Source organism: Phalacrocorax carbo, chromosome 6 (assembly GCF_963921805.1).
Source record: "Phalacrocorax carbo chromosome 6, bPhaCar2.1, whole genome shotgun sequence".
Classification (NCBI taxonomy): Eukaryota; Metazoa; Chordata; class Aves; order Suliformes; family Phalacrocoracidae; genus Phalacrocorax; species Phalacrocorax carbo.
The window spans coordinates 41,786,278-41,813,139 of NC_087518.1; the positions used below are offsets into that span (position 1 = coordinate 41,786,278).

At 42.8% G+C, this 26,862-nt stretch overlaps 1 protein-coding gene across 6 annotated transcripts in view; it reads right to left on the minus strand.

The window, feature by feature from the left end:
* The window catches only part of RAVER2 (ribonucleoprotein, PTB binding 2), a 41,222-nt gene extending 15,570 nt beyond the window's left edge, over nucleotides 1-25,652 (minus strand). For all 6 annotated transcript variants that reach the window (XM_064454895.1, XM_064454894.1, XM_064454898.1 and 3 more), the window contains exons 1-6: nucleotides 25,378-25,652; nucleotides 13,805-13,871; nucleotides 7,798-8,267; nucleotides 3,948-4,139; nucleotides 2,964-3,090; nucleotides 1,928-2,010 (exon numbers count right to left, since the gene is read on the minus strand). In XM_064454895.1, the coding sequence (XP_064310965.1) occupies nucleotides 1,928-2,010; nucleotides 2,964-3,090; nucleotides 3,948-4,139; nucleotides 7,798-8,267; nucleotides 13,805-13,871; nucleotides 25,378-25,551 (1,113 nt within the window). In that variant the 5' untranslated portion in view covers nucleotides 25,552-25,652. The remainder of the gene's footprint in view (nucleotides 1-1,927; nucleotides 2,011-2,963; nucleotides 3,091-3,947; nucleotides 4,140-7,797; nucleotides 8,268-13,804; nucleotides 13,872-25,377) is intronic.
* Between the last annotated feature and the right edge of the window lie 1,210 nt (nucleotides 25,653-26,862).

Genomic DNA, 26,862 nt, shown 5'->3' on the forward strand with positions numbered 1-26,862 from the left:
GGAAAATCCGGTTGGTTAATCCTCAAAAGAAAGTCTCTGGGTTAATAAAGTTTTAATAAACTGCTGGATGACTCAGGAAAACACATCACTGAGAAAGCTTAAAATGCATTATTTTGGCACATAATAGTTGTAACTAAGAGAAGTTAAAAGAAAGAAGTTGAAAGTCATGCTACCTCCCAGAGCTGAAAGATTACTGAATGAATAACCTATTTGTTCAAATTCCCCTCTGTTGAATCTTCTTTATCGATTATTTTATGATGTGGCATTATCATCCTAAAATATTATTTCTCCTCATTACATTACTTTACAAAACCTTGAACATAAAACAGAGAACCAAGATATACAGGAAGCTGAATCAGTGTGTGACTGGGGAGGTGGGGACAGAGTCCAGGCAAGACACAGCCTGTTCCTCTATGTTGTGACAATACAGGACAATAAAAACAGTGACCTGGTTCTCTGGCTTTAGAGAATACTCTGAAATAAGTCACTGAATAACAGAAAGATGTGCCTAATAGAAGGAATTGGGATAATCAAATCACTGTCAATAAAATTCAGGTGATTAGACCAGGTTTGGAGCTACTTAAATGACAGGAAGCTCCCTGGAAGAGAATTAGACTTTTAAGTCTCTGAAGGGAAAACACAAAGTTGTTTGGCTGCAGCACCATTAAGCCAAAAAACATTGGATCATCATCAGTCACAGTGTTAACTGTGTAAAAAATGCCTGTCTCCAGCTGTGATTAGAAAACATTCACATTGCCTTCCAAGGCTGAAGAGAGAGCAGCAGTAACTAAATATACCAATTGAAAAATGTCATTTATATAAAAGAAGTACAAGCAAACAACGTTTTTTCATTGTACAGGCAAAAGCAACTCATTTGATGGGGCAAAATTAAGTGGTATTTATTCAAAATTAATATATTCACCTACAAGCAGAAAAAAACAGAAAAGCTAAATATACTCAAGATAAGGAGTATCTCTGCATTTTGATCTGGCCTTTGTTAAGACCTGTAAGTCTGTGTTTGCCAAAAGAAGAGCAGAAATAAGAATTACTTAAGGGGATTTTATTTTTTAAATTGGAATCCCTGAAAAATCAAAAATACTAAGTCAAAGTGAATGACTCCAGTCCCTCATAGGTTCTTATGAAAATCCCCACCATGAATATTAAAGACGGATTTCGGTCCCTGGCAGACCCAGAGAAATCTCTGACAGAACCTCAATGCAGAGGCCAGGCAGGCTGCTGGCCAAGTAAACTGCTGCAGGGAGGAGTTCTGGTTGTGGGTGCTATTCTATCATGTTCTCATCACCAATTTCTAGGGCAAACTCATCCCAAATAACCTGTATAGTATCTTTCAGAAATTCTGGTGTCCATATGGAAGTCGTAACAACTTTACAGCGAATTGCAGATACTCCGAGAACACTTTAAGCAGCTTATAACCTTGGGGTTTTTCTGACTAAGAAGTAACATCTGCAAATTACTTTTTTTTTTTTTTTTATGGCATATATAGCACGTCTTGGTCCCTGCAAGCTTCAAAATGAAGATAACGATGCTAAGCTTCTTGGCTAGAATAAGATAAAATAATTGACTCTCTACATGAAGTGTGTATGAGCAGCTCCAAGAGAAATGGATGTACCATGCTCCTCAAGCTCTAAATTAAAGAGGATATTTTTGCCAGTAACAGCAACTTGTCTCTACATCAGCAGGTGTTAGCAAATCAAAAGCTCAGTTAAGATAAAATAACTCACTTGTGGACAGTGAGTACAGTCTGCTCTTACATCTTCATAGCCTTTTCACAGTAAAATGCTTTTCTTAAAGACAGCTTTAATGAGAACACTTGATTTTAGTTGTAATTTCTTAGAACTTTGAGAATATTTTTCAGTATAAGATCTCCACAAATATGTATTTTGACAAAAGTTTTTTTGTCACATACCTGATGAACTTTATTCAACTGCAAAAAAGGTGGGCCAACTGCTGAGTTTATAAGGTGAGGTAAACCTGCAGATGCTCCAAGAACTGTTTTGGGAACACAAGACAAAGTTTCAGTGTTTTGTAAGTTTAGCAAGTATAGATCTTTATAAGAGTTATTCTGAATTTGTCAGATTTTGCTCCCATGAAACTTTCCAGTATACTAAAGGTCACTATAATGAAACCTTTCAATACTCCCAGCTTTGATCTGCAATTAACAGCACATTAGAGATCAAATATACTTTTATGGAGGTCCTCTAAAGCTGAGAGTTTTGCTCAAAAGATGCAGAAATGCCTGCAGTTGACGGCAAGACCACAGTATTAGCTAAAATGCTTTGAAACTTCAACGTTAGCTAAAGTGTTTCTTCAGTAAAGTGTTCACTTCACACACAATTTCTGTGCATATACTGTCAGTAGATGATGTCACAAACTCTTAGCTGTCCCCCACTTGACTCTTGAAATTATCTGTTCTCATTCCTGTTCCTAATACTTTCACTATTTGAAATGTGGTAAGATTGTTTTTAATATGTTTATTCACATCCATTCTAATGAGAGGTCAGAGAAATGTTTTTGGCTAATGCTGTTATGAAATATTGTGTATGACTATAATATCATCCCAGTGAATAACGATTTACATTGGAATCAACAGGAGAAAGACTCAGGCTGCAAAATTCAGATCTAGAATCAGATTTAAACTTGCCATTTTAATGATGTCTGCAAAGGACACTTCATTTTAAACCCATTTCTAATACAAGCATTCAGAGACCACAGAGTCAATGTGAGGACATTTTTAAGGTAACACCACATTTTTCCCAGACGCAATAGTGTAACAATCCATCTCTTGCTTTTGCTTCAGAAGATGTGAAAGTGTCTACACAAACACACTGAAACAGTGTCTGCCCAGATTTTAAAATAGCATTCCTGCTTGTCTCCTTTGCTGAAAGCTTTGCATCACATCAAGAACAAGGTTTCTTTTTTTAACTCGTTCTGAAACAACTTACCAGGTTTAACAGCATGTCCACGCAACTGGGGCTGCAGTAACATTTGCAACATTGCTGGATTATTAAAACTTTTCATGATCTGCACTGGATTTGGCTCTGGAAGCAAGCCTTTCCTATTGTTCCTCATCTCCGATTAGGAGAGAGACAAAAATGTTAGAATCAGGAGAAAACAAATAACATATTTAAATCCCTCAAACTTGTGTGATTGTAATGTACACATTTCATTTTATGCAGAAAAAAACATCTCTTTCCCTGCTTCCTGCTCCTTTCCATGGTCCTTTTCCCTCAGATGAAACATCAAACAAACTATTCACCCAGAACTTCAAGAATATTATTTTTCCTAAGACACATTTCTTTTTTTTCCCTTAAACCAAGACAGAGTTATCAATAAAGGAGAATATGAAAGCCACTGTTAACACGAACATCACAAACCATCTTATAATAGCACCACTCATGTCTTTTATAAAGATGTAGGCTAAAGCTAGCCTAAGTAATGAGACTGTTCTGCTCCTACTTTTGAGGCAGCTTCATGAAACACCACATCCAATTTTCTAGGAAATAATTTGATAAGACATTTGAGTGTAAAAAGCCTTCTTCTATATCAAGTATGAAATTAAACTATTTGCCCTACCTTGAAATTTATCTTAAAACTGCCAAATTCTTGCCTCTCTGTTTTAAACCAAGTTTAACTTGTCAAATAACTCCACTTACAGTTACTTTTGTTTTGAACTGGAACAATTTCTCATACATAAAATCAAATTTACTAAAATCCCAGAGTTACACAAATATAACTTTCTGATACCTTATGGCCATATTTTGCCGTTCCTCCTTGCAGAATATGGCCATGCTTTTCCTAGAAAGGAGACTGAATTGGGCTGACTAAAAAGGCTAATACTTCAAAAAGCTTGGCTCGTGTTCCTAATGTAAAGCAGCTGAATCTCTCTGACCCAACTCATTCTGAAAACAGACTTTCAAATATCTTACCATCCTTTGCGCTGCTATAAGTGCTGCTAACGTGCTTCTGCCTGGCGCTCCCGGAGCACAGTATGACACCTGGACTCTCTTTCCTTTGATAATCACGCCATCGGTGACTTCTTGTACTTTCTCAGCCTGCTCTGCAGTTTCATACTCAACCACCGCAAAGTCACCAATATAACTATCTTCATCTTGAGCAAACTGAAACAACATTTCACAATACACTGAACAAAACAGAATTTCAGGAACTGCCTTGCAATATTTTCAGGTATCCCTTGCAAAATATTTTGTGAACAGTTGACACCCTATGTTAATGCCTACCCAAATGAGTATGTTTCTTTTTCAAACATGCAAGATACAAGATGAATATACTATCTTTATATGATATTTGGCATGCATGCTTTATCTACTTGAATTACCACCTTCATTTCAATGTGATCTCATAGAGAACCTAAGCTATGACATTTAACATGTATTTTCAGAACAAAGAAGGAAGGAGAAGGAAATTGTAAATACAGCTCTATGCTACAATAATTTTTATTTTTATTTTGCAGGATAAGAATTATAAACTCATTGTTCAGTTTTTAAGCCTACAATAATAAAAAATGTCATTCATCAGACATGATAGTTGTTGAAACGTGTAACAATACAAATTCCACTGATATATACTGCCTTTTAGGAGAATATGAAGTCTGTGGTTGTATTTAATGCCAAGAGATGATGCCAGACCGATCAATCAAGCAGACTGGAAACAGGCTTACGTGTCAAACAATGCTCTGTCCTTTGTTTGCAGAGTTTTATAGCAGAATGAGCAGATTTAAATCAAACAAAAAAAGGGGATGAGAAGGGAGGGAATAAAGCTTAGGCAAAAATCTCCAGTACCAAAAAGAACAGAAATTATATACTAATACTAGCTCTGATGTGGAAGCGAGGAAATCTCTTCTAGATTTCACTGGATAAAAACAACCTATTCCCAACGATTACATCCCACAAACTTACACTAACAACTGAAATATAAATCTCAAAGATTCTGGGGAAAAAAAAAAAAGAGGCTGGTCAGATATTTAATGCCACTGTTAAAGACTAGCCTCTGGGCCACACATATATATACATGGTGAGGGTAGGGGTGGGTGGGTGGGTGTGGGGGGGTGTGTGTGTAAAGTTGACATAGGAAATTAATGAGGTTTTCTGGTCCATTTTGTTGAGGCAAAGGACAAAACATTGTTCCTGTAAGTCCTAGAAAAATACCGTTTCCTAAGACCCATGTATAAGTATCAGGCTTCAGCTCTTCCTAACAGAACACTTCAATAGAGGAGAAATCAAGTTGACTTAAAAAAATGGTAACGTTGGAATAAAATTAAATAAACCAGTTTCTTAGCTGAACTCATGAAATAATTTTAGGTAAAAGATCATATTTACGTGATGAAATACTGCATCAGAGTTACCAGCAGAACTAAGCTATGAAAGCAGCATAAGACAGCTACGTTAAAGAAGCCATACCAGGAGATGGGCAAAATGGTCATAGTGACCCTACTGGAGGGACAATCTGAGTGCAGGAGTGGTGTGAAGGCTGGATTGGCCAAAACTAGGAAACGGAAGAAAGAGGGAGACTCTAGTCATGAAGATGTAAAATAACAAGAGCACGAGCAAACATTTTTTTCTAAATTGTATTCATTCTCCTAAAAGTTTTCCAGACAAAGGCACTTCTCCTAGTCATTCTCTGTTCAAATTCCCTCCCACCCATGTTTCTGCTACCCTGTCGTCTCCTAGTTTTCCTCTTATGTCTCTACCCATCACGTCATACCCTCTCCTTGCTTCTTCCACACTTTCTTGGGTCTTCCTCCTTCTCTTTTCTTTGTACTTACTTTTTAGGTCATTTCACTCATGAAACCATAATTAATTAGCACTATTGCAATGAGAATTCACTCACTGTCTTCCCTTTTTCATCTATCACATTTGAACTACTTGTTTACCTACCTCCACCCTCATATCTTTCCTCTCCAGAGGGCTGCTTCCCCCTTTAGCACATGGGGTTCACCTCCATCACTCACCCATTACGTCTGCAAACCAGGAGACGTGCCTCTCCCAGCCACCCCTTGAGGCAGTCTCCCTTACCAGTCAGTACCTGTTGGATGCCCAATGGAAACATGAGGCATGACTGACAATAGATCACACGTTTATTCTCTGGAAATCACTGAGAATAAATCATAAGTTATCATAAGTAAACCTATTTTTCTTCTGTTATCATACGTCTATGATCTACCTGTTAGTCTATTACACAGTGTGTTTACAACTGATAGGTAATATGAGAACATGCCAAGAATGTTTTCTTGGATATATTTTTGACTGAGTGCCTATTTCCTAATTCAAAAGCATACTATTTAATTCCTGTATTTCATAAAAGCATGTATTTATTGCCATTTACTGATAGAACACATACAGAAACAGACCCTCACCTACACCAGGTGTGACCCATGTATCATTATGACTTAAGAAGGAATGTAAAAGTGAAATTTTAAGTGCACAGTAAAATACTGCTAGTGAAAATCATCTTTATCAAAGAAGCCTGTATTCTTTGAACTTTAGAATTTTAAAAGAATGTTGAAAAGTTGTTGGGGGAGCTGATAACAGCCTCCAGATTATCTGACAGCTGGAAAAATGCCCTGAAGGAAAAGACTTTAAAACATCAATCTGTTTAGCTAATTAAACTAAGACTGAGCAAGTGACTTGCTTACAGCATTCAATACCTTCTTACAGGAAGAAAACAGCGCAGAGCAAAGGTTTCTCAATCTAGTCATCAGTGAGGTGAAGCTGAAGCCAGATACATACAACTGAGAAAACGGGCACAAGTGCAAGATAACAAGGGATGGGCAGTTTCTGGGAAGAGTTACTTCCAGATTAGGCATCTCCTGGTGTATTTGGATCAAGCAAGTATAAGGATGTGCTTTAGCCAACTACAAATTACTGCAGTTTGAGAAGAGCATTAAGGAAAATGTGATGGCCTGCAGGTGGCCCGACTAGACAGCCTGATGAACCTTCTGGTCTTAGAAGCTGAGAATCTTTAGTTACTTATCCCTGAAGCTAATCCCTGAGCAGCCTTCCAAGACACTTAAGGGGGAAAAAAACCCACAACTGAAATAATACCCAACTGTGTGACTACAAAGCAAGCTTTCTTTCTACTGCCAGTTTATAGTACACTAGTCTGCACCATTTCCATGAGGAACATTTCATTTGTGGTCTGGCATTTCACAAGCCACGATGATGAGAAGGAAACCTTTGCACTCGCGAAGTCCAGTAAGGATCCACCTCTTCTGTACCTGCAAGCTTTCCAAAAGATGTACCACTTCTATCACTGGCAAGCCCAGCCAACTATGAGACCCAAGTCTACATCTTCTCCAGTTAGGGAAAAAAATACATTAGATATTTGCAGAGGTTTCTTAAATATATTAATTTTTTTATATATATATACACACACATATATTCTCCATCATCTGAACTGTCGCACTTGTAGTATTCATACATTCCCATTTTCTTTACTGAGCAATCAAACCATTATCAACGTTTACTTTAAGAGCCCTCTAAAATATTTCTAAAATTATTTTCAATAAAATACATGAGGAGGGGATGTCTTATTAATATTTTATTGGCACTTGACGGGAGTGGTCTCCTGCAGAATTCCCAAATGACATTAACCAATCACTGCAAAACCATATCAATAAAGCATCTGTACCACATCATATACCGCAACGCCAATGTATAACCATTCACTACTTACATGAAAAATAAAAGGATAAGATACCAAGCAGTGCAGATGGAAATACAGAACTACTATCTTCCAAAAGATACAAATTCAACATACCTGGCAGAAAACAGGTTTATACTTTAGTGAGAAAGCTTGGATCAGTTCTTTTGTATCAGTGTAGTCTTTTTGAAGTTTATCTACACAAAGGCACTTGGAGTGAATAAGATTTGTTGTCAACTGGTTCACATCCATCCACTGTGCAAAAAGAATGCTCTCATCTAACTGTTTCCCCAGAAGTTCCAGTCTCGCCTTTGCAGCAGAGTCCTTCTTCATATATTCCACAAAGCCATAGCCCTTTGAATGGCCAGTAACTTCATTATAGACCAAAAAACATCTCTCAACATTGCCATATGCACGCACAAGTTCTTCAAACTCTTCTATCGTAAATGAAATGGGCAAATTAGTAATGCACAGCAAAGCATCTGTTGGTTGGAGTTGCACAGATATTTCTTTTCCCCGAAGAGAATACTGGTGAAATTTCCGAATCGCATTTTGAGCCTGCTCTCCATTTAACAGAGTAACAAATGCTGCAAGAGACCAAAACAAGTTACATCACCTACCACAGTTTCTCTCCAGCTACAGAGGTAATTACTATACCTCTCCTTCCTGCCAAAACCCACCAGTATAAGTCACAGGAAAAATAAGAGTTTGAGATTTACACTGAAGATGCATGGATAGAGAGATATGCTGTAATACATATTTTGAAATTTGGCATTATCGACTGGACGTCATGAGTAATTAACTCAAAGACTGATGGTAGAAACACAGATACACACAACCTCACTACTCGTAACAACAAAATTTTACATTTGGGAAACAAAAATCAATTACATTTTATACAGAAGTCAATACATTACTGATTCTACTGACTTTCTCTGAAGACAGCATCCATAAATTCTCACTTCAAGGTTACTGGATGTGTTTTTGATGGACGCAAGGCTGGGCACTCGAATATGTCTTCAATGTTTTCAATGCCAAAATGTGTAAGATCACCTTCAGAGAATGAAACAGGCATCCTTCTTCTAGAACAGGCTCCAAAACCACAGATCTCAGCAGCAAGTACCACCCAAATCTTTAAGGGAGGGCAGTGGGCAGGACCAGCAAAGGTTCAAAGAGAACTAGAAACAGCAGACCTGTTCTTACATAGATCCTACAGCTGCTTCATTTCCTTTCCCTGCAATAGTATTCTTGTTTTCTTATTTCATTTTGTCCTTTATTTTATAGTGTTTTCTCACTCCAACTCCACCCACTCCAGCCACCAGCCACGGTGATGTCACAGCCACATCAGAGTGGGCTCACTGCAGGTGGTGGTCCACATCTCAAAGGGGTCGGTGACACAGTTGGCCCCAGCCAGCTATAAAAAGGCCTGCGCCAGACCAGACTGGCAAATGCTCCAGCGAGGCAAGCCAGGGCTGAGAGGAGCAGGCACGGAGGGTTAGGCAAGGGGGTTGGGGCTGCCCACGGCAACGGAGGGTGACTTCTCTTATGTTGCGTTTGTTTCCAGCCAGGCTCCTGGAAAAGGATGCAACCAGACCATGGCTCCTGTCCCTCTCACCAGAGAGCTGCCAATGTTCTACAGTAGAGATATGACAGCCCTAGCCTGTACCCCATCCTGGTCTTGCAGAGCGCTTCACAAAGCCATGGGCAATGGGAGTTCCATGAACTTCTCCCCTGGGGAGCTGAGGGGTAGACCCCAAACAAGATCCTGATACCACTCCTGCTGATGTCATGGCCATGTCACAAGCAGCAGACTGCTTGTGCTCATCCATGTCACAGTGGGGGTGGAGACTTGATTGGCCCCAGATGGCTATAAAAAGAGGGAGTCTCAGACAAGACTGGCAGATGAGCGGGCAAAGACTTAGAGGCTCTGCAACAACCACTATATCTGTCCCTGTTACCATCATCCCACAGACAGCAAGAGGGTGCCCAGAGACATGAGCAAAGACAAAGTTGCACAACCCACCCTATCTGTACCCCTTCCAGGTCCCACAGACAGCTCAAAGACACCCACAGCGCTGGTCTCCACAAGCAACACAACATCCACCACTGCCGTACCATGTGGTAGTCCCCCAGGCAGCTGGAAGGAAAACGCAGCCATGGTGACAGGGAACGCTGAAACACCTACTGTATCTGTAACCAGTCCTCATCCCACAGAGAACCAGAAGGTGCCCACAGACGTGGGCAAAAGGCAACAGCAATACCTACCCTATATGTATCCCATCCAGGTCAAGAGGCAGCTCATCAAAGCCCCCAGCACTGGACAATGAGCGCACTACAACACTTACCACCTCTGTACCACGCCACGCTCCCACAAGCATCTGGAAGGAATATGCAGCCGTGAACATAGGGATATCCAAATCACCCACCGTATCTGTACTCCATCATCACCCTATAGGCAGCCACAGCCTGCCCACACACATGGGACAAGGGAGAGCTCCAACATGGACTGTATCTGTACCCCTCCCAGGCTCTACAGGCAGCTCAAAGATGCCCACAGCCCTGGACTCCGGTAGCACCACAACATCCACTGCCTCCATACCATGGCATAGTCCCACAAGCACGTGGAAAAACATGTAGCCATGGACAAAGGGATCTCCAAAACACACGCCCTATCCATATCCCGTCATCACCATCCCACAGACAGCTAGAGGGTGCCCACAGACGTGGGCAAAGACAGAGCCGCACCACCCACCTTATCTGTACCTCATTCACGTCCCATAGGCAGCTTGAAGGAGCCCACAGCCCTGGACTCCAGGAGCACGCAACAACCACCACCTTTGGACCATGCCATGCTCCCACATGCAGCTGGAAGGAACATGCAGCCATGGGACAAAGGGACATCCAAAACACCCACTCTACCTGTACTCTGTCATCATCCTATAGGCAGCAGAAGGTGAACATGCTCATCAGAAAGGCAGAGCTGTGCCATTGACTGTATCTGTACCCCATACAGATCCCACAGGCAGCACGAAGACACACGCAGCCCTTATCTGTGGGAGCATTGCAACATCCTCTGCCTCTGTACCATGTCGTGAACCCATGAGCACCTGGAAGGAATACACAACCATGGACAAAGGGATCTCCAAAACACCTGCCATATCTGTACCCGTTATCATCATCCAAGAGACAGTCAGAAGGTGGCCAAACTAATGGGCGTCTTGGGAGACCTACAACACTCAACTGATCTGTCTACCACCCAGGTCCCACAGGCATCTAGAGTCACGCAGAGCAGTGGAGAACTAGAGCACCGCAACAACCACGACCTATGTACCACACCATGCTCCCAACTGGGAGGAACATGCAGCTTGAACGGAGCACTGCAACAATCACCACGTCTGTACTACACCATGGTTCCACAAGCATCCGGAAGGAATACACAGCCATGAACATAGGGATTTCCACAACGCCCACCGTACCTGTACTCCACCATCGCCCTATAGGCAACCACAGGCTGCCCACACACATGGGACAAGGGAGAGCTGCACCATCAACTGTGTATGTACCCCATAAAGATCTCACAGATAGCGCAAATACATGCTCAGCTGTGGACAATGGGAGCATCACAACATCCACTTTCTCTATACCATGTTATGATGCCACAAGCAGCTGGAAGGAACACACAGCCATGGACAAAGGGATCTCCAAGACACCCACCATATCTGTACCTCATCATTGTCATCCCATGCACAGCCAGAAGGTGCCTGAGGACGTGGCCAAAAGGCACCCACAAGGCCAACTGTATCTCTCCCCCATCCAGGTCAAACAGGCAGCTCAGACATGCCCACAGCAGTGGACAATGGGAGCACCAAAACTTACCACCATCATTGTACCATGTCATGGTCCCACAAGCACCTGGAAGGAAAATGCAGCTGTGCACAAAGGGATCTCCCAAACACCCACCGTATCTCTACCCCATCATCACCCTGTAGGCAGCCAGAAGGTGCTCATGGACATGAGCAAAAGGCACCCTCAACACCCATCCTATCTGTACCCCATCCAGGTCAAGCAGGCAGTTCATAGACACCCTCAGCAGTGGACAACAGGACCACCGAAAAAAAAACCCACCGTCATTCTACCATGTCAGGGTCCCAGAAGCAGCTGGAAGGAATACGCAGTCAAGGACAAAGGGATCTCCCTAATACCCACCCTATCTGTACTCCATAAGCAGGCAGAATGTGCCCGCTGATGTGGGCAAAAGGCGACCTGCATCACTGACACTATCTCTACCCCTTCAAGGCTCCACAGGCAGCTCTAAGACACCCACAGAAGCTGACTCGGGGACCACTGCAACATCCGCTGCCTCTATATCACATCATGGCCCCAGAAGCAGGTAGAAGGAACACACAGCCATGGACAAGGGATCTCCGAAACAATCACCGCATCTGTACCTCATCATCGTCATCCCACACACAGCCAGAAGGTGCTCATGGACGTGAGCAAAAGGCACCCGCAACACCCACCCTATATGTACCCCCTCCAGGTCAAACAGGCAGTTCAAAGATGCCCACAGCCTGCGACAATGGGAGCGCCACAACACTCACCACCTCTTTTACTATGTCATGGTCCGACAAGCAGCTGGAAGGAAGATGCAGCCATGGACAACGGGAGCTCCACAACACCCTCCATATTTGCATCACATCACCATCACAGAGGCAGCCAGAAGGTGCCCACAGCCACTGGCAGAGCAGCCGTACCACTCATGGTATCTGTACCTCATCCAGGTTCCCCAAGCAAGTCAAACATATCTGTATCCATGGAGAAGGGAGCATCTCAATGCCCATTGTATCTGTACCCCATCACGGTCAGAGGAAGCCACATACCAAAACTACTAGCACCACATATAATCTGGTATAGAAAGAACATGAGTAGGAAGACCTGAGAGGCTGGAGAACTTTGTTGTATAATAACACGTTAAGATTCTGTGACAGTGCCTCTGAACACAGTTTTTCAGCCTTCATGAATCCAGAGATAAACTAATTTAATCTATCCAAATAAGAAGCCAATAAAAAATAAACCACCTACAGTGTATTTCAGCATGAAAATTTGCAGAGGCATGCAGTAAAACATAGAAAAATTCACATGAAGAGGCAAAGTACTATATATATCTACATATACACAAAGACACACATATGTATACACTAAAATCAATGCAAATACACAAGACAGTAAAAACTATGAGAGCTTCTGGATTAAATGAAGAATTCATCCTTCTCTTGCTCTTTCCAGGTATTTTCAAATTTTTCCCTTCACACTGAACACAGATGTTCAGTCTGTTGCTAGATAGGAGACTACAGTACCTCACACACAAACTGGTCTTATTCCACATTCAGAAGTCAAATTTGCAAGATAAGGGAACGTTAAAGCACTAATTTTTTGCTCATCCAGAGACAGGTGTAACCTTACAAAATCCTGACAGAAGTCTATCACAGCTACCGCATTAAGATTTTGTCTTGGAAACCAAGGTTGCCTAAGGAGATAGCCCAGGCTGTGGGACCTATGGCAGTTTGGAAGGAGAGTAATGCGTAGGGGAATATTTATCCATTTCTACATCTCACAGGTGCTAGAAATCCATGAATACCTTATTTAGAGAATTAATTTGTAAACAAAGGATCAGACCTGAATTATTCAGGATTTAATTCAGGACAATATTTCCTTCAAAGACTGAAGTATTCCTTTATTAAATTGCTTCTGACAACACAAATGCGTCTGGAGCTAGGTATGTTTTCCTCTGATCATGTCATAGGCACATAGCCTCAGGACTAGCTTTTCAAAGGAAATCAGGCAGTTGAGGTTAGCTTCGTCCCAAAGAGACACTAAAACAGTACAGCTGAGAGATACCATATCTACCTGTCTACCAATCTGCTTCTGGCTGACATCAGGGAAGTTTCCAACTCTCCACTGGCTTCAGTAGAAGGTGACAAACTGAAGCCAAAAAAGGCGCTGAGGGACAATCAAGGTATGTGATGGCAGAGAAGTTGATGACTTCATACATAGCAGATGATGTTCCTCACTAGTTTCGTCACAGAATTGAAATATGTGACACTGGAAGATTTTTAATTCTTACCTGTTCTTTTATTTCTGTCCACATAACAATACTTGATTTCATAATCTTTAAATAAGTCATGGATTTCCTGAAAGAGAAAAGCATAAGTAACATCAGATAAATAATTCACCAAACCAAATAAGTGTATAAATCCATCTTCATTTAAAAAAAACCCAAACAAACAGAAAAAAAAAAACAACAAAGACCAAAAAAAACCCAAAAAACTTTCCCAACAGAAAATTTCACCATAGACACGCTACCAAATATTTGTTTTTAAAAGAGCTGGTGATACTACTGCAGCAACGGTTTTACCTCACATAAAAAAACTGGCTTACTGAATTTTATTAATTTACTTTTCATTATATAAAGTCACATAAGCACAACAGGGTGTCCTGCTGACTGTCTTTTGATAAAGATGAATAACAGTTCATTAAATAGCAAAACCTCCACAATTTCTCCAAAGTACAGCTAGCATAGTTAAAATACCACATGGACAAGAAACACTGGCAACATCACATCATGCACTTTACTGAGGGCAGGCAACACTGTGCTAAAATGCAACAGGTGCTTTAGTTTCCTACAACTGCTCAAGTTCACTGTAACAGATTTTTCACTCTTTTAATAATGAATATTCTTTCAACCAGCAGATAATTGTTCCCAGACTACCCCCTGGAAAGTATCCTCTATCAGTTATTGCACAGATGCTCAATGAAAAATCAATCCCAAGAGCATTATTTGCTCCTGCTCATTAATGGGGAGAGAGCAGAGGTGTGGGAGGGGTGGGTATAGCAAGTTTAAGAGGTGTGTACCAGCTTGCTGCAGGTATTCCCCAACAAGAGCAAGCAAGGTGTATGCACATGCCCCCAAAACAACACGAACGATTATCAGTTCAGTGGTGAGAATGCAGAGGTGAATATTAATCATCCCCAAGAAGAAACCATGAGTAGTAACCTAGATATATATATTCTTTTAGCTGGATAAATCCCATACACAATAGCAAAAGATCATCTGAGTAAGCAAAATAAAAAACTTTGTAAGAAAGTTTAATTGCAGACAATTTCCAGTAGCCCAGCCTACTTGCCAGTTTGCTAATTCAATTGGGTTCTCTATGACTGGTATCAGGTGTGTACCTTTTAGTCAAGTGAGCACCAATCTCTAGTTTCACTAGTTAACAGCTGTCAAATACCACATTAATAAAATATGGCAGCATTTCTCAAGCTACCAGCCATTCTCTAATCAGATGTGATAAGAAGGTGGTTTCTGAAAAGCAAAATACGCCAGCCACAATTCAGATTCAAGTCAGGCAGGCAAGCTGACTGTGGACATCTCTCTAATGAGAATTAGAGAGTAGTTCATTCTCAGTCATGAGAAGCTGAGAAAATACTTTCTGTACAGTTTCGTACAGCTCACCTGTATTGTGGCACTGAAGACTCTAAAGATGTTATTTCTGTCCCACTTAAAAAGGGTAAATATGTCCCCCTTTTTCTATTTGATACACTACCTTACAAGAGAAATACTGATTTTATATGATGATTAAGTAGCAGGAAATATTATTTCAAACAGCTCTGAACACTCTTTTGAAAGTTGTTTGTGAATCAGATGATTCCATGATTTCCTGGTAACTGAAACTTTAATCGGGAGGGAAAATAGCCTCTAGTAAACATACCTTCATGGGGTAATCATGAGGTCTTATGTAAAAAATGATGAGAACATAAGGAAGCTTTAAAATTAAAACCTAACTTAAGCAAAGTAAATTTTGTAAAGATTTTAACACTGATTTCCTCAGGTTGTTGCAAGCACTGCCAAGTTTGTGCAATGGGCTCTTCCAGGAAATGTGTTTTTTCTTGTGTTCCCCCAGCCCCCGTGGCAGGGCTGAGACCTTTACCTGTGGAACTGGGTTTGTGTAGTATTTCAGTGAAAGCATTTTTCAAATAAAGACCATTTGTGACAATATACAAAAAATAAAACACACCACGCTGACTCTTAAGCAAATGTATACTCCTTCAAATTAGAGAGATCTGAAAATATTATGAAGGATCTTAGTGTAACATACACAGATATTTACATAAGTACTAAGCCGGCTTTTGAACTCCGGCACTTCTCTAAACTTTACCTTTAATATCTTTCAACACTTAGGTCTGTTAGAAAAGAATGAACACTATCACCATTTTAACGTTAACAGTTTCTGTTCCCAACAGCTCAGAGCAGAAATGTCAGGAAAAGCAACAAGAACAATTTACCCACTGTTCCTAACCAGGTTCAGCTGTGCACCACCAAATCACCACGCGCTAACGGCAGAGAACATAGTTGGTCGCTTTGGTGTAAGCAGTTACCTGGTACTTGGGCCAGGAAGGAGTGCTTACTCCAGGAGGAGAAACAGGTCATCCAAGTCAGGTATATTCTCTGGTGTGACCCTATTAACTTGCAAGGAATGTAAGCAGAGGGCTGTTTCCCTGAGCACAGCAGAAACAAACAGCTGCAGTTCGTTCCCTGCTCCTGACCTCCTGGTGGCCTGCCAGCCCATGCACCCAGGAGTCCAGCCGCCGCACCCCCTACGCCAGCCCTCTCCCCACATCAGGGCCTACCACCACCACTGCGCACCCCCATGGAGAAGCTGTCAACCCCTTACCAGGAAAACCGTTTCTCCTCCCTGAGTTAGCCTTACCACAGCATTGCCTTCTGCTGGGCAGCCACACCAGAAATGCAATGCACACGCTCACCATTTATCACACGAGGTTTAGCAAAGTAGTAGTAATAAACCCAGTGGTGGTACCACATGCAAGCAGTGGCTTCCATCCCCAGCTGCCACCACTTTGCCCACACTCACAATATCCACTAACAAACCATCTGTTGATCAAGCCTGGCCTCTGATTAGTATTTTTTCTACATAACGTTTACGAAACTGCTAAATGATTTTTTCCTCTTTTATAAACAAACTAATCTAATAGTCAAAAAAAAAAAAAAAGTCTTACAATTACCACAATAATCATCATTTAATAGCATCACATTAAGGCTAAACAAAATGGCAACATCCACTAGCATGCAGAAAGGTCTAGCTGCCCCGAGTGTCACGAACTGAACATCAGGCTAGATTATAATCTTTTGACAACAAAAATTGTAAGCCATTATAAAGCTATCTAGCAGACATACAGCAGTCACGTATCCCATGAATTTTCCAACAGAAACACTGTTTATAGTGGTGCATATCTTGGTCCTTAATTATTGCACTCCTAGGATTGACTCGTAGTTGGCTCCTGAGCCAGATGTAAAACTCGGCACCAACTCTTGGGCATCGAGGTGTGTCTGTACTTGAGCAAAGTCCCTGCCAGGCAGCTCCCAGGGGATGTATGCCTCGGTCAAAGCAAGGATGATGCATACCGCAGAAACAGAGAGGAGAAGAGAAAACAGAGGAGAGAGCTTCCTCAGAGTAACAGCAGTTGCATAAACACATCAGCCATGCCAGCAACTTTAACTAAACATCTCGGAACAGAAATATAACCAATAATGCTTAGCTACCATACAGCCCCTTCAACCTTTGAAGTTCTTAAAAGCAGACTTTGAAAGCTAGTTCATCTTATCATCAGTAAAAAATAAATCCTAACTAGAAAATAATCAATTAATTCTTCAAAATTAGCAGAAAAAGCAAAATCAAATATATCAAATACATTAAGAGAAAACACTAGTAAACACAGGCTGAATATAGTAGTAAATAACACATTTTTAAAGTAGTAGAAATGTGGTCTTGAAATACTTCACTTCTTGGCCTGTCCTGTCTTGTCTTGGATAGAAAAACTGTCAACTGTTTTTACCACATACTATCAACTTGAAATTTGCATTTCTCAAAGGGAAAGAATGCCTTTCTTAGAAAGGATCTGTCTTTATGTTTTATTGCCTGCATTTTTTTAAACATAAACAAGAAAGGGAGTCATTAACAGGCACATTTGCCCTATTTATCAAATTAGTAAAGCTCAATGTATTATTTCTGATAAAATCAGCTTTTCATACCCAGAATCTCATAGTACCAGAAAATAAATATGGAAGAAATAGTCATCACCTGGAACAATATACCATATATTTAAAGCTTACAGCACCCTAAAACCAAGTCTTTTTCTTTTTCTAGATATAACACTGAACTATGTTATTCTGGCATCAAAAAAATATTTAACAATTATAATGGTACCTGGCCAGATTTCTACAGTAAGCCTTAGTGGTGTTTCCAATATAAAGACTGTACAAGCCTGGCCTATAACTTGGCTCTCAGTAAGTAGCTGAAGGCCTAAACTTCACATGCATATTCTTGAAATGGGAATCAATTATGTTTTAAGTAGTAGAACTAAATAACATATTTGGCTAACCAAGAAGGTTTAAATCATATCATAACTAAAAAAAGACTTTGTGGAAATTTGTGCAGGCACAGCAGGAAAGAGGAGGACTTCTCAGGAAAAAGCTTTACATTTACAAACAGTACAATGGGATGTTCATTTAATTCAAATTTTGGACCATTAAAATCTTTGAGTCCATGGCATGACACATGGATTTCACTACATATACACAAAAAAAAGAAGGTCTGCCAAAAATAAAAAAAGGGTAGAAAAGGGTAGTAAGTGAGAGATTATCAACATGGTTTAAAATAATAATCTGTTACTGAGGGAAAATCCCAGAAACTCTGCTGGAGAGTAAGAAGTGGGGGTGGGGTCCACAGCCCTAACAAGAGGGTTAAATGAAAAAGCTCAAGGGCTTATGCAAAGTCCAATTTTAAACACCTGTCCACTAATGACCACAGAAGTAGGAGGTCCTCAAATTTTCACCAACTGGGAATTTACTCCCAAATAAATCCTCCCTTGCTGATTGGGCTCACCATACTGTATAGTATACTCTCTTGACAAATTTTCAAGTTTTTTTCAATGCTGCATTAAAGAAAGTTCTTAGGTGAGCAATGGCTGTGGGATCAAGTCTAAGATGCGTCGCAGATGTCCACCTGCTTAGGCATCCAGGAACAGTGAGCACTGAGGTGTGCCCTAAAGCTTTTGCTCAGCACATCCCTTCTTCACTTCCACAGTCACAAACTATGAAACTTGAAATAAAAGCAAACCTGTAATTCTAAGCCATAAACTGCCTTTGGGGCAAACTTTTTTGTTTGAGAACTGACTCTCACTTTTGTAAGATCATACCCTCCAAAAACCTTCAGTAAATAAAAGAAAACATTAGGACAGAACAACAACAGTTTCTCAATAATGTTACGATGGACATGGAATGAAAAACATATTTCTCTGATCTTTCAGAGACATATTAGTGTGTTAGTAAGAGGAACACTATGGAACTGGAAATTAATTTCATCATCCTGGGAGTACTGGGCGGTATGCAAGCTAAATGAAAGATGAAGAAGGCATAGAAGAGGTAACATGACAGAGCAAGAGCAGAAAGCAAAATAAAAGCAATAAAGAAAAATCAAAAAGCATGTACATCCTAAGGCATGAGAGCTACTCACTATCCCGCAAGTATGCCTTTCACGTTCAGCCAGTGTGACAGAGGACTAACTAAAACACAAAGGCCCCTTCTACTTAAATGTCTGGCGTACAACAGATTGGGAGAGAGTACTTCCTCAAATCATCACAGTTCATTAAAAGCTTTTGATCAAAAAGGAACAAGGAAAAATTGTAGCTAATCCAGAAAGAAGGGGGGGGGGGGGAAGAAAACCCAACTCCACCAGAAACGGCATCATGCTAACTAGAGATTTGTCTTTTGATCAGGAACAGACACCAGTGAAAAAAACCTGTGGGGGTACATCAGGTCCCAAAACACAAAATAAATCCCTATCCCAGATGGACTGCACCAGTTTCTCAACACCTAAATGTTTCATCCTTCTTTAGATTCTGTCATGCCAAAGAAGAACTACAGGGTATTAAAATAATTAATCAGCCCTACTTTACTTCATGTCCTACATTAAATTAGAACACCCCCTCTGTAAGATTTATTTTCTAGCCTGAGATGTTAAAGGAGAAGAGCAGAAATGTGAATGCAATATGGCAGCATTTAAATATAATCAAACACAGGAAAAAGCTGGTTGAAAGCAATTGTATCTTCCACAGCACTGGCTCCTTAGCTGCAATGAGGGGAATCAAAAAGTGAACAGCTATTGTTGGTCTGCTAAGTTTACCAGCAAAGACTGGAGATTTTGCTACAAATCTCAGTAATGATTAGCAAGAAAGATAACTTCCTAACAGCAACTCCATGGGATCCAAACTGGTATGCCAGGGAACCAGACTGCTGATTACATCACAGTTACGAGCTACTGCTCCTATGGAAGTTAATCAGACATAAATAAGGAACCACTAACTGTGAAAAAACAATTACTTTGGGGAAATCAAAAACAATTCTTCTAATCCATTGGGGTAATTACAAAAACAAAACAAAAAGAAGCGGACTTGCCACACAATACCCCAGCAAAATAAAACTTCCCATTTAGTAAGGTACAACTTCGCTTACACTCTGGTCATCCTGAAGTTCTTGGCATCTCTTTATCACTAAAGGAGAAAAGAAGTTATCACTTCCTTCCCTCCCTCTGCCCAGAGCAGTCCTCCTGCCTCCCAAAGCACGCACAGCAGTTTTATGATAGTTCCAAGCACCTTCAATTTGCAGTGCATGCCTTTGAATGCTGCACTTTCAACATCATATACGATTGTGTTCCTTGCTATTGAAATGGATTAGTTAATTCATCAGGGATGACAGTTCAGGGAGATGCACGCACAACAAGGCAACTACAAGAGGCATCCAACCAAGAGATTGCTAACTGATTGCCAAGGACTGACCAGAATAAAATTAACAACTACAACCAAGCTTACCTTTAAGCCTCTTTGCAAAGGTTCTTATACAGATATCAGTCTTACCACAACATTGCATCAGAGGACATTAACGCTAACAAGAACAGACCCACTATCGGACATCTTTCAAAAAGATGTCCAACACCAATGGGACAATCTTGCCTGTCTTACTGTAAAACACCACATATCACTGCCCTGCTAGGATTCCTTGGATCCTGCCTACGGCCCTTCACCCTAATGAAGCCATAAAATGATTACTCTGGTAAAAGCAGATGACAGTTCCTCAATCTTGCAAGTTAGAGGAGTGTGTTCTGCAAAGGCTGCAGGAGGAGAGAGGATCATTGCTCTGGAGAGTGCGTCCTGCACACAAAAGCTGGTATGCAGTGCAACATTCTTGATGCAAGCAGGAAAGCTCCACGGAGAAACAGGAAGGCCAGCTGCGACCTTCCATGCAGTCTGGTCCACACTTGGTACTGAATTCTCTTTCTAGGACAGTAGACACTGCTGCAGCATTATCTAAAAATCTGAAGTACACTGAGAATAATACCTTGGGGTACCATATTCTCAGTGCATGGTGTGTTACCAGATCACACCTCTCCCAGAGCTTTGGAGCAAGAAGATCAGGTTGAGAGGAGAAGGAATGCCCCCTAAGTAGAACAAAATACTGAACGGATTTTTTATATAGTTTGAATATAACTACAATGACAGAAAAACATTGGTCTGAGGGAGGGAAAACATGACATTAGTTAAGACAGCAGTTGATCTGGTAAGCTGTTTTACTCACAACACTGATCCAGCTAAGATGAAACAGAGCAGTAACAAGTGCATTTCAATCTAATTTTATAGGTTCAGTGATCTAAAAAGTAACAAAAACACAGCTGCACAGGTATCAATAGTGCTTCACCTCAAGATTTAGAGAGGTCACAGCAACAGTGTACATCCAGTTTTAGGCCATTATCACACCACATGTTTGATAATGTGCACAGTTCAGGTACTGTGGTGGAGGAATCAGACGAGGATGAATACGGGGAACCAACTGGCAAGTCTGGAAGACTCCAGTGCAACAGGTCATTACAAAATTGATTGATTTGCTAACTAAACAGTAAATGGAGACTTTGCCTTCAAGAACAGTAAAGGTGCCAATAAAAATGTTTACCACATATCTGTCACAAAAATATCCTTCTCCATGGCTGTAGTGACAGAATTGCTTGAAGAAATACTAATCTTGCAAGTACATATTTGCAGATTGAGCAATAAAACCCAACGCAGAAAGAATCTTCTTGACATAATTTTGACTTAATTTGTTTCCCCCTTTGGATTTGTTTCATACTGACACTCAATGAAAAAAAGCTCACAAGGGAATGCTGACTTACTTGGTGTGACAGACCACAAAGTGCTTTGTTCAGGGTGTCCTTCCTCCTGAAAACAGGCGCTGGATTTTCTTAGGAACACGAGCCAGCAGTGTGCCCAGGTGGCCAAGAAGGCCAATAGCATCCTGGCTTGTATCAGGAATAGTGTGGCCAGCAGGAGTAGGGAAGCAATCGTGCCCCTGTACTCGGCACTGGTGAGGCCACACCTCAAATACTGTGTTCAGTTTTGGGCCCCTCAGTACAAGAAGGACATCGAGGTGCTGGAGCGTGTCCAAGAAAGCTGGTGAAGGGTCTGGAGAACAAGTCTGATGAAGAGCGGCTGAGGGAGCTGGGGGTGTTTAGCCTAGAGAGGAGAGACCTTACCGCTCTCCTGAAAGGAGGCTGTAGTGAGGTGGGTGTTGGTCTCTTCTCCCAAGTTATTAGTGATAGGACGAGAGGAAACGGCTTTGAGCCGCATCAGGGGAGGTTTAGATTGGATATTAGGAAAAACTTCTCTACTGAAAGAGTGGTCAGGCATTGGCACAGGCTGCCCAGAGAGGTGGTGGAGTCACCACCCCTGGAGGTGTTCAGAAAACGTGTAGATGTGGCACTTCAGGGCATGGTTTAGGAGACATGGTAATGTTGGGTTGACGGTTGGACTTGATGATCTTAAGTGTCTTTTCCAACCTTAACGATTCTATGATTCCATGAAACGCATGTAGAGAGAAATCCCACGTGCCAAGATTCAAATGTGGGCCATCTTTGCCCCTTAACAATAGCCACCCAGCACCTGAAGTGCTCAACGCTTCTGACAAAGATCTCTCTCTTTGGTTTCTAAGACTACAAACCTATAGTACTCTGATTCTGTTTCAGAAACTTCATGACTAAGGTACTTTTCTTCTGTGGCCTTAAGAGTAATTTTTTTTTTAATTCAGTTTAGCAAAAATAATATTAGATTACAAATACAATAAGTTAATGTGTAGCTACAACTGGCAGAGGAAAATGTTTGTTACGTAATTTCACTTTGAAAAAATTGCACTTTTGGTTTCATTTTGAAAATTATGAACCTTCTGACAAAACTGAACATCTCCACCAGCCTGTATCAGCAGAAGAGCCGTTTCTCACTTGAAAAGTATTTCAGTAAATCTTGGGCTCACTCTTCACGTAATGACAAAGAACAATAGGAAACCCAACAGCCCAGTGATTAGAGATGAATAATTACATTTATTAAAACCTATTCCAGAAGACTTTGCTGCATTTTAACAATGTCCATCTCTTTCTTGATGGTGAATAAACCAGCCAGTTTAGCAATCTGGTTTTACTTGGCTAACCAATTATTTCAAGAAAACAGCAGACAACACACCTCCACACAGTGTTTACCAAGAGTGTTGATTTGAAACAAGAAATGTTAGGTTTGATGGTAATTTTTGGAAACACATGACAGCCAAATACACAGATATACTTAACATGCCTGACCACAAACATACTTCTTTCCAAAACTGTTCCAGGACAAAAACTCTCTATAGCAAGACTATTCTGCCTTTACATGCCAACACCAATAGCTCAATGATGTTAAAAATTAAAATTACATCTTTTGAAACTGTATTTCAGGATCTGTACATGGTGTTACTCTTCTAGCTTCGTAACAGGTGAACATTAGAACCTTATATATGGAAAAAAAGGCATCTAAGTGCTACTTTTAAGTATTCAAAACAAAATGGCAAACTTCCAAAATACTGTGTGGCTGCCAAATTGGACCTTCACACTAATATCTCCCTGCAGCATTCTTTGTCTAACAAAGCAATACCAAACCAAACCAAATATGAAAGCCATCAGGCTTTCATATAGGTGACATGTGCTTTTATAACCAGTCCACATGTGAATTCATTAAGTACAGGAGCAAGTAATACAACTGTTCGAGTGTTGCAGGAAGTGATCCTCTTCTGGCTATCTGCAGAAAGCATCTTGTGATACGCCAGCAAGACCTCTCTGTCAACACAGTCATGCATGATGGCTTCTTGAAAAGACGATGGAGATTAGCAGCATTTTCCAAGCTGTGAGTTTGCTATTGATTAGGTCCTTAGGTTGCTACAAATAGAGGCTCGGCTCAGTGTGTAAATCATCATGCATGATCACAGCAAAACTGTCATTTCTAAAACTCTTCGCTACCTACAATCACATTACAGGATGGGCAAACAGATGGAAAGGCACCATATACGTGAGAACAAAACATCAAGTACAGTGGCAAGCAAGCTCTGTACTCTGGATCAAATTACACTGATTGCTGAAAGATTGTCTCTAAAATGAATGGTCCCTTTCTACTGGAGTTGTGGCGAATATAATAGCCTTCATGTGCTGCAGTTACCCGCAGGTAGTAAAATTGCCTGTACTTTAGAAAGAGAGGGAAAGAGACACAAGGAGTGGTTTGGAACAAGAGCTGTAACTACATTTTTTTAATACTTGTGCATCAAGTTGAATATTTGGAGCTGGTAAAGATCTGGTGACTGTGCAACTAAATCACCTCAAAATCTGACTCACACACGTTAGGTTTAAGAGTTCACCGACTTTCTCCTCCAAACTGCAGTAATTTGAGCAGAAACCTCCTAAACTGCCAAGACATTACGGAAAAACACATTCACTGACTATGTGCTGCTCACCTCAGAAGAAAGCCAAGCTTGAAGCTTATTAGCTTTACCCTTACACAGGAACTAGACGTGTTGCAGGACCCTGAAGTTGCCCTACTTGCGTGGGCGCAGCGAGTACATAGATGCCACCTCCTGAGGACGGTTAACGGGCCACGCACCGGCCACCGGTCCCTCCCGGAGCGGTCACGCAAGTGCTACGAGCGCACTCGTTGCCCTCGCTGACTTGCACACCTTGCTGCCGGACTGCAGGGAAACGCGCTGCCCCTCCGGCTCTGCCCCGGCCCGGGGGCTGCTCCCTCACGCCCCGGGGCCCAACCCCGGGGCCCAACCCCGGGGCCCAACCCCGGCTCCCACCGGCGGGCAGGTGGGCGCCCGCGGCGGCGCCGAGCCGAGCCCTGCCCTGCCGGCCCGGCGTCGCCCCCCGCCGCGGGGAGGACGAGCCGCAGCCGCTCTCCGCAGGCACCGCGGCCACCGGCGGTAACAAAGCCGTCTGCCAAAGCAGGCGTCGGGAGGAGAAGCCCGAGCGGACCCGGGGGGTGAGGAAGGGAAACTGCAGCCCACCCCGAATTCCCCCAGGGACGAGGGCAAACGCGGGCCGCCGGGCAGCCCCGCGCCTCCCTCGCGCCAGCCCTGGGGAGCGGCTCCCCCGCAGCACCGGGCCCGGCTCTGAGCGCTCCCCCGCCCCGGGACGGGTCCGCCGCCCCCAGGCACGGCTCGCCTGAGGCGCCGGGAGGAGCGCGCCACGCCGCCGGCCGGCTGAGGGGAGGCGGCGGCCGTACCTGGCTGCTGCTCTCTGCCGGCAGGTTCCTCAGCAGGATCTTGCGCCTGTTGCTCAGCTCCCGGCGGGTACTCGCCAGGCGCCTCGCCACCTCCTCGGGGCCCAGCGGTGGCGGCCGAGCCCCCCGCGGCGGCTCCGCGGGCAGCTCCGCGGCGCGCTCGGTTGCTGCCGCCATCTTGCAGAGCGAGCGGGGCGGCGCGGGGGGAGCCGCGGCGCTGGGTGGGCGGGAGGGCGGCGGGAGAGCCGCGGGGCACGGCGTGGCGTGGCGTGGCGTGGCGAGGCAAGGAAAGGCACGGCCCGGGACAGCCCGCCGGCGGGGCGCGGGGAGCCACGCCAGTCCCCGCCGCGCTCCCGGCCCCGGCCCGCCCCGCTGGCCGCGCCTGACGCCCTCTCCCTGTCCCTTGCGGGGGAGGCTGAAGTCTGCGGAGCCCCTCGGAGCCCCCGCCGAGGAGGCTCGTGAGGGAGCAGCAGGCTCGGCCTCGGCCTCGCCGCCGGCCCCGAAAGAGGCGCCCCGACCCCGGCCCCGTGACGCACAAAGGCGGTGAAAGGGGCGCGAATCCCCTGCGAGGAGAGAAGGTCGCGGTAGGGAGCAGAGAAGACTCGAGCGGAGCTCGGCAGCACCCGAAACGGCCTCCGCCTGCAAACCTCTTTGGGGTGTATGGGGAGAAACGGGGTTCGGAGGGTGAACTTCATCCCCACAGTAACATATCTCGAGTCAGATTTGAGGGAAGGATCTGAGCACTCTGGAGGGGAGTTTGGGGCTCTGCTACGAGGGAAAGCACCCCAAGAGCCATCGTGATGGAGGTGCCTCAAGGAGGCCAAGGCCTGGACACAGGCTCTCTGTCTGAGGCACAGTGTGGCTCGCCACACCCTGGGGGTATCATTCCCCAAAGTCCCAGCGTCGATACCTTCCTTAGGTATGAGCCCATGCAGAGAGACTGAAATGCAGAACAACAACAAAATAAAGCAGATCTCAAGTGAACCCAAATGCTCCATCAGAGGTTAACAGGCACAATGGCCCAAGATGATCTTGTTCTAATTTTAGTCTTCATCAGAAATACTCCAGACAAATTACAAAGCATCCAAATGGGTAAACCAATGCCTGGGTGCTGCGCCTGCAGCAAGAGTCACCCTGTCATGGCAAAGCACCACGTAATGGTGGATGGGCAGGCACAGGGCTTGCGACTGTCGCACGAAGAGAAGGAGGACAACATCCTGGTAGAAGGAAGGTATTTCTGGGAGTCACTATAGAGGAAAGTTTCCCTTCTATAAAGCCTCTGTCTGTAAAAATGTTCACTCTGATAGTCAGCACTTACTTTAAAAAATAAAATAGGTTGTTCTCTTGCAAAGTCCAGTTCTCCTTAGCATAGTTACTTGCAATGTCATTTACAACACAGTAAATTTAGCTGATAATGTTATCATCATTGCTATAAATGAATGAAAAGTAATTTAAATATTTGTATCCATTTCCAGATATGAGGCCAAC